The 8,530-nt window shown below is 36.0% G+C and overlaps 1 protein-coding gene and 1 long non-coding RNA gene across 2 annotated transcripts; one reads left to right on the forward strand and one right to left on the reverse strand.

Annotated features, from left to right (window-relative positions):
• Positions 1–1,752: 1,752 nt before the first annotated feature.
• LOC139192036 (uncharacterized) lies at positions 1,753–2,562 on the forward strand. The gene is made up of 3 exons (XR_011575814.1): positions 1,753–2,067; positions 2,352–2,427; positions 2,511–2,562. It is a non-coding gene; the product is annotated as an uncharacterized lncRNA (long non-coding RNA).
• A 3,792-nt stretch (positions 2,563–6,354) lies between these two features.
• Positions 6,355–7,154, reverse strand: LOC103402196 (uncharacterized). Its single transcript, XM_008340933.4, has one exon. The coding sequence runs from the start codon at positions 6,927–6,929 to the stop codon at positions 6,507–6,509; it is 423 nt and encodes a 140-aa protein (XP_008339155.1). The 5' UTR covers positions 6,930–7,154; the 3' UTR covers positions 6,355–6,506.
• Between the last annotated feature and the right edge of the window lie 1,376 nt (positions 7,155–8,530).

The raw sequence follows: 8,530 nt of genomic DNA on the forward strand, positions 1-8,530 counted from the left end.
ATTATTAAATTGGATTATTATCAAATTGGATTATTATTCATCACTATGTTTTATATTAGGATTATTTTTTTATCAAATTGGATTATTATTCATTAATATTAGGTTTTTTTTATTATCAAATTGGATTATTCATTAAATTGGATTATTATTAAATTGAATTATTATCAAATTGGATTATTATTCATCACTATGTTTTATATTAGGATTATTTTTTTATCAAATTCGATTATTATTCATTAATATTAGGTTTTATTATTCCATATTATTTTTTTAATTACTTAAATTTTTACAATCATTTTCTTTACTTCGTATTTAATTCTTCTGTAGAATAACTTTATTATTTAGGTTCTCTTATATAACCGTCATCACTACTATATTTTTTGGCCAAAAAATATTTGTCTAATTTTCATGAAAAATAAATGTAGGTACGTTTACGATATCCAGTGGAGCTACTAAACGTGATCCAGCTTGGGAACATGGATACCCAATAGACGGAAACAAACATGGCACAATTTGCAAATATTGTGGTCGGGTAATGAAGAGTGGCGGAGTGACACGACTTAAGTACCATCTTAGTGGATTAGATCCAGCAAAAAATGTCCAACGATGCGATAATGTCCCCCCAGAAGTGAAGGCATTCATCAGCACATTATTAAAAAATAAAAAACAGCAGAAGGAAAAGATAACACAGGGAATGGAAAATATTCGAGCTGGGCTACGGGGAGAAGTCTATGGCCAAGCGATTGACAGTGATGATGATGACGATGAGGACGAATGTGATGATGACATGGGACCTGAAGAACGATGCAGTTTGAAACAAACATTACGTGCCTCCAAACAGTTAGCATGGGAAAGAGAACACTTTCATAAAATTCCTAATAGAGCACAAGGTTCCAGGACAAGTGGTGGTGCACAAATGAGACGGGGAGGCAGTCTTAGAGAATCACAACCAATACCACCAATAGCCCCAAGTTTATATAAGTCATCCAAAGCACGTCAAAAGAATGTTTGAAGTTATTTCACTGGAGGTAATGTGAATGAGGGAATGGGGCGTCTAATTAGCAAGTTCTTTATCTATGCAAATGTCCCTGCTGCGAAGGCATCATCACATCATTTCAAAAATATGGTAGTGGGATGTCAACATGCCGGTGTTGGAGTACAACCTCCCACTCCCTATGAGATAAGAAACAAATATTTGGATATGGAGTATAAAGACATTGGCGAGTATGTTAACAAGTTGAGGTCAAAGTGGGAAACTAATGGTTGCACAATCATGTGTGACGGATGGACCGGTCCGACCAGATTGTCTATCATAAACTTCATGGTATACTCCAAGGGAAAGATAATTTTTTTGAAGTCTGTTGATGCTTCAGACCATATAAAGAACTACAAGTATATTTACAAATTATTGAGGGATGTAATCATGGAGGTGGGAGAGCATAATGTTGTACAAGTCGTGACCGACAACGGTTCTGCATTTGTCAAAGCTGGAAAAAAGTTAATGAAGCATCATAATGTGTTTTGGACATCATGTGCAACACATTGTATTGATCTCATGTTTGAGGCAATGGGGAAGAGAGAATGTTGCTACTGTGGTCAAAAGAGCTAGAACGATCACAAATTATATTTACAATCACGGTTGGTTGTTGGCAAAGATGCGTGAATTTTGCAAAGGAGAAATTATTCGTCCAGCTACCACTCGATTCGCCACTAACTATATTGCATTAGACATCCTACTTAAGAAGAAAGCAAGGTTGAAGCAACTATTCACTAGTGACGATTGGGCCAACCACAATTTGAGCCGCTCAAATACAGGTCGTATGGTGGAAAGTATAGTGCTTGATCATGCTTTTTGGACTCAATCAGAACATGTGTGCCAAGTGTTTGAACCTCTTTACAAAGTTTTACGGATCGTTGACACAGAAGTGTATCCTACTATGGGGGCAGTATATGAGTTGATGCGTGTAGCGAATGATGAATTGGAAAGAAAACATGGTGCAAGGTGGGTCATAAAGATAATTGAAGACTGATGGTATAAAACATTATACCACGATTTGCATGCAGCAGGTATAAATTATGTCATAATTTGCAATTCATTTCTTTAGTTGCATAAGTATTATTTCTCTTATTAGAGTATGTGTTTCTTTGAACAACATATTATTTGAATCCCCGATACCAATACAGACCCCGTGTTGGAGATGATGGTAACCTTATACGTGCTGTACATAATGTATACTCTAAATTAGACCCTGCATCACCAGCAGTTGGCCAATTTGGAAATGAGGTACACAATTACTTAAATTATAATAATTACTTTGTTGGATTAAACTAACACGATTTATTGAATTCAGCTAACATGGTTTAAAGATGCAAGAAGAACTTTTGGAGAACCAACATCAGTTGCTGCTCGAACAAATATGTCTCCTAGTGAGTATAAACATATTTCACTATAAGTTTATAATAGAATTTGTTGGAGTTATTAGGCTTATCAACATTCTTTTTCATTGTAGCTGAATGGTGGATCATGTATGGGACCGATGCACCAACTGTGAGAAAGTTAGCAATTAAAGTATTATCACAAACAACTTCCTCATCTGTTTGTGAAAGAAATTAGAGCACATTTGCACTCATACACACAAAGCAAAGAAATAAGTTGTCTCATAGTAGCTTGGAAAAATTAGTTTATTGCTACTACAACATGAAGCTTCAAATTCGAGATAAGGAAGCAGAAATAGATCATGTCGACCGTGGTGACCCACTAGATGTGTTTGATATTGTTGGTGAAGATGATGATACAGAGGGTAACCAACTTTTTCAATGGATTAGACCTCTTCATTTAGATGATGATGAAGGCAACCCAGCTCCCAGAGTTGCTGAAGAAGCACGTAATGAAGGGATAAATGTAGAAAGAGTATTAGAGGAGGAGGTGGGATCTAGCAGCGCTGACTCTTTGGAAGAACTTTTGCGCCCAAGACCAAGAAACACTGGAATTTCACCTTCTTCCAATCCTACACAACCACAACATCGTGCTGATACTAATGATAGCTCTAGTACAAGATCAGGAGACTCACCTACCACCGGAGGTGGGAATGATGAAGGACATAGTGGAGCTGGAGGTAGTGGTGGTGGATATGGAAACTATTATGGACCACCTCCCGGATTTATGAGCCCCTTCACTGGTGAGGCAAACTTCACGCATGCAACACAGGATGATGACCATGGCAGTAGGCGGGCAGGACCAGGAATTGGTGCCATAGGGAAGGACTATACTCTCAGAGAAAGAGGCAATGGGATTTTGTTAAGTCAAGAAGATGACTCGTTATCTAGAACTTCGGACTCTGTTGGAGTGGGAAGTAGTAACTATGGTAATACTCATAACCAACCATTTCCCTACCCTTCATATCCCATTCCTGTTGGGATGGAATCGAGCGACTCATGGAAACAATCCGAGACTCAATCTTCAAATGATTTTGCTTATGGACAAGGTCAACTAATCTCAGATCCATATGGGTGGCATGTTAACAATTACATGCAAAACTATTTTGGGGATTTATCATTTGATAACTACTCTTCACAATACACTCACTTTACACATAGAGATGATGAAGATAGTGAAAATTTTGAACCTCATAGGAACTCTATGTGGTACTAAGTCACTCATGTATCTTACCATGCAATGTATAAAGTGTAAAATATTGTACTAATTCATTATATATAAATGATTATGGTGTGTTTAGACTTCTTTCATTAATTACTACATATTTTCTACACTCACAATGTTTGTCAGCTCGCTATATAATCAACTTGATAATGTTAAATCCATCATGCAATGTATTTCCTTCCAATTGTTTGTGATAAACTAATAGATAATTGACTAAATAAACATCCTGCAAAGTTTCAATAAAAATTTCCAATTTTTTCTTACAATTTCCGTGGTTTCCATGTAATTTTTATCGATATCGATATTATCCCGATATTTCCATCGATATTTCCGTGTTTTCGGACTACCGATATTTCCGATATTACCGATATTTTCTTCCTTGGAAGAGAGTGCCAAGAGAGAGAGACTAAAAGATTAGGTTCTCCAAGGGTAAAGAAGAAGAAACGAAATTCAAAAGCTGGTGATGGATTCTTGGGTGATGTGAAAGAGTCAGATGGTTTTAATTATGAAACCACCCACTCATCAGATGGTTTTAAATATGAAACCACCCACTTGCGTGGGTTTTTTTTTATATAGTTTTAAAAATTTGGGATATATATTATATGTATATAAATGTTATATAAATTATAAATTATAAATCATTTAGATAATATTTTGTTTTTTTTTCCTAGGCAAGCATATTAGATATGTACATAAAACATGAACATATGTATGTTCTTCTATAAGAAATAACATATTATTCAATAATTATTTATATCTGATATAGTAAATTTAATTAATTTATATAATATATAAGAAATTTACTTAAATCTGCCTAGACCGCCTAGGCCGCCTAGGCGCCCACCTAGATCCCGCCTAGCAGCCTAGGCGCTAAGAGTTCTGCCCGACTAGCGCCTAACGTTTTTTAGGACCTTGCTTTTATTCCATTAACTTTTTCTTACGAGCATTCCAAGGTATAATCTTCGTGGTTTAGTCACCAGACATAAGAAGAAGGCATGCAAGGAAGCTCATGTGACATTTTAAATTGCTTTTAAAATGCCTATTTTGGTCTAAACTTAGATTGGAGTTAAATAACACACATAGTTAAGGCATATATGGTTCTTGTTTACAAAACAGTCTAATGTTTGGGTGGATTGGATAAACGCATCTTTATGTTAAATTTTTTTAGACAGTCAACATTCCCCAGGCTTGCTCTTGGAATTGAAGCTTTGAAGTTGAAAATTTTAGTTTGACAAACACACATTATCAGTCTGGGATTCATCGTATTTACAGAACTTATTTGCATATTTTCTTTGCACAATGAAAGAACAAATAAAATCTGAAAAATAACGTAATCACCATGCGCTTTGAAGTAATCTTTCGTCTTAATGGTAATAAATTTTGGGTGAAGCTGAGACTTTTTTTTATTTATTTTTATTGGGTAATCGAAGCTGAGACTTTTAATTAGACCGTTCATCTACCATATTATTTGATATGGGGCTACAACTTTGTTTTGGCACCCAATTTTGGGACCGAAGTGATATCGGGCATGTTGGGATAAGAAATAATGCTTTGGTTAGGTAAATATAGAATGCATTATCTTCGAGTTAAAATTGTGACCTCTAAATTACAAGTGAAGATGAATACAAATTTATACAAGTTGGTTCAATCTCAATGGCTTAATTTTTTTTAACGAACGATATTATCTACCCTAAAAGGATGATGAAGTGGACTAAACCTCACATTAAGTTTGTTATTATAATATGATTCAAATTCGCGGAAGTACTAGTGACCAATGGGCCACTAGCTTTAAATTTAAAAGTAGTGTTATTCGGGAAATTTGGAAAAATAACCAAATTTTAGATCTCATATATAATTATAACCACTATTTTAATTTTATGATAATTATAACCAAAACTTGATGTAAAAGTATTAATATATCCTTAATACTAGGGTTTCTCATAACAACCACAACACAACCTTTAAACTACCTTAAAATGTTGAGGCTACTGAATTAGCTTTCTCTTTAATTAACAAGACAATCTATGAGAATGTTCTTAAGAAGGTACTAATTTCATGGCTAATTATTATTTTTTTAATTAAATACTTGGATTTAGTGTTTCATTGACTAAATTGCATACATTCTGATATATTTTTCCAATGGATGAAGAAAGAATACGAAATTGCATATGCAAAGTGAATAGTGAAAACAAAAAAGTGATGAAGATTAATTTCTCATTTTAAAATAGTTTAAAGGTTTGTTTTGGTTGTTGTCAGAAACCATAATATTAATGATATATTAGTACTTTTACATCAAGTTTTGGTTATAATTATCATAAAATTAAAATAGTGGCTATAATTCTATATGGGATCTAAAATTTGGTTATTTTTCCAAATTTTCCGTGTTATTCACACCTTTTTTTTTTTAATCTCTCCACACCTTGTTATATTTTTGTTTATTGATTTTATTTAGGAAAATGATAAACACACACCTTTTATAGCTTCCTACACACCCCTGGCTAATCATGTCCGTTGTTTTCATTTGATTTATTCAATCCGATGGCCTGGAACAAAGAGGGGTGTGGGAAAAGCTATAAAAGGTGTGTGAAAATCAGCTCCCTTTATTTAATTTATCAGATATGAATCGAAAATTAAGAAGAAGTATAATAAGAAGATATGTAATAAGTAAAAGTGACTGTGTAGCACTACCAAACTTTAGTTACCAACAAATTCAAATCGTATTCACAATTCGTAGAAAGGAACCCCATAAACTTCACAAACAAATTTCACCAAGAATCAACCCAAAAAAGTGTGATGTACATAAACAAAAAACCAAAAAAAATGAAAAGAAAAAAAAAACAATAAATCACGCCAAAAGAGGAGTAGTGTTGGAATCATTATCATAGTCATGAATCTCATGATACAAATCGTCACTATCATCGTCCCCGCAATCGTACACAGATCCAACCAGCAGCAGCTGATCCTCCAAGTACCTCTGCAGCAGCCCCATCTCTTCTTTCCCGTCTTCCTTCCCCGCCGCCGCCGCCGCACTTCCACTGCCGCGTCCTTCTTCGCACCGGCGCATCCGCTCCTCCTCCTCCCCGGCCTCATCGTGAGAAGTCTTTATACGGCGGCGGCAGAGGCGTAGGCAAAGCTCGGCGGCACAGAGCAGAGGGAAGATGGCGCAGAGGAAAGGGATGAGAATCGGAGAGCAGAGGAGAAGGACAAGGTAGCGGATACGGTGAGCTCGGAGCCATGTTGTGGAGGAGGAGGATGCGGCGGCGAGCATGATTATGGGCGTGGCGAGGATTGGGAAAGGGGAGGGAGAGGGAGAGATCGTGGCCGTTGAAGTCTGGTAATCGAGGAGATTGACTTCATAGCGTATTTGTCGGAAACGACGGTGAGCCTGAGCAGCTTTGGGTTTCGAAGTGGGGGATGGGAGTGGGGCATCACGATTCACATGAGTTGGGTTGGGGGATTTTTGTACATGTGGGAGCCATGTGAACCTCCTCTGACGTCCTCACTTTCCATTTGGTTCCACTGGAAGAGGATCCTCTCCTGACCTCATGATGGGATCCTCCTGACCACGAAATCCAGACCATTCAAACTTAATCTAACAATTGTAATTACTATAACTTTAGAGGGTCCATTGTTTGGAGCCGTTAGATTAAATTTAAATGATTTGGATTTCGTGGTCAGGAGGATTCTCATCCTGAGCTCAGGAGAGGATCCTCTTCCGTTGTCACTTGCATGTTTTGATTCCTAGCATCAGTGAATGATAAATAATGGTAAGAGGAAAGCTAAAATACATATGTAATGTTCTTCGGCTTCTAGAAGTGTGGATTGCTGTGATTAAGTCATCAGCTGATTTTAAAAAATAAAATAAAAAGAATATGTTGCAGTCCTATTAGATTATGAATGTGATTGTGTAAATCATAGTATATCTTGAATATCTCTTATATTCTTATTAGGAGTTGATTACCTATTAAGAGTTGTAATTCTAAAAGGGTAAGGAATTAGCATTCCCTACTGCTATAAATAAAGGCATAATAGGGTGGAATATTATACACCTCACAATTACACATCTCTCTCTTTCTCTCTACTATTGTCGCACCCTCTCTCTTTATATGACCTCCATAATTGTTCAGTAAATTATGTCTACAACACGTTATCATCACGCTCTTGACACTGCGCTAAAGAGAGTTTGATCTTCTGTGAAATCTCATCCCTGGAATTTCACTATTTATTACGTATTTAGTAATTTAAATTCGTATTTCACAATTACGTTATCTTTATTAGTTAATTTTAATTCCACTAATTATAAGTTTAGTAATTGATTAGTTGTCGAGTTGAAAGTTTCATAATCAATCTTTATCTTTCGTTGATATTTCGAAGTTACAACTAGTGTTTTTAAATAGATCTTGAATCCACGAACACATAGGCCAAAGCCGTTTGCGAGTTCGAATTATAACGGTATAGTTACAGACGTTTGAAGTTGTGAACTTTAGATTGTGGGAAGCTTGGGTTAAAGGTTAAGTTAGTAAAGAAAAAAAAAATGGGGACCTATCAGATTTTTAAAGGGTATGAAAGTACCCATTTGGAAAAAAGAAAAAGGAATGCCACTTCCCCCCCCCCCCCCCATTTCGTGAAACCGTGAGGTAGACCAAACCCTTTTTTTATATTTTCAAACCGGCCAATTTTAGGCCAATTCCTACCATTTTTCTTCTGATTTTTCCTATCTTCTTCACCTGTAACTTGCTCAACTACCTTCCTCCTTCCATCTCTACCAAAAATCAAGGGTTTTTAAGGTCTATTTCATGTAGAACTCCATAGGAGAATCAGGGGTTCTCGACGACGAATTGTCATTCCGGAGAGTATCACCATTCTCCA

This window comes from Malus domestica, chromosome 15 (assembly GCF_042453785.1).
Source record: "Malus domestica chromosome 15, GDT2T_hap1".
Lineage (NCBI taxonomy): Eukaryota > Viridiplantae > Streptophyta > Magnoliopsida > Rosales > Rosaceae > Malus > Malus domestica.

Coding starts and splice junctions, on each gene's coding strand:
- LOC103402196 (XM_008340933.4), bottom strand. CDS start 6,929: ATGCTCGCCGCCGCATCCTCCTCCTCCACAACATGGCTCCGAGCTCAC.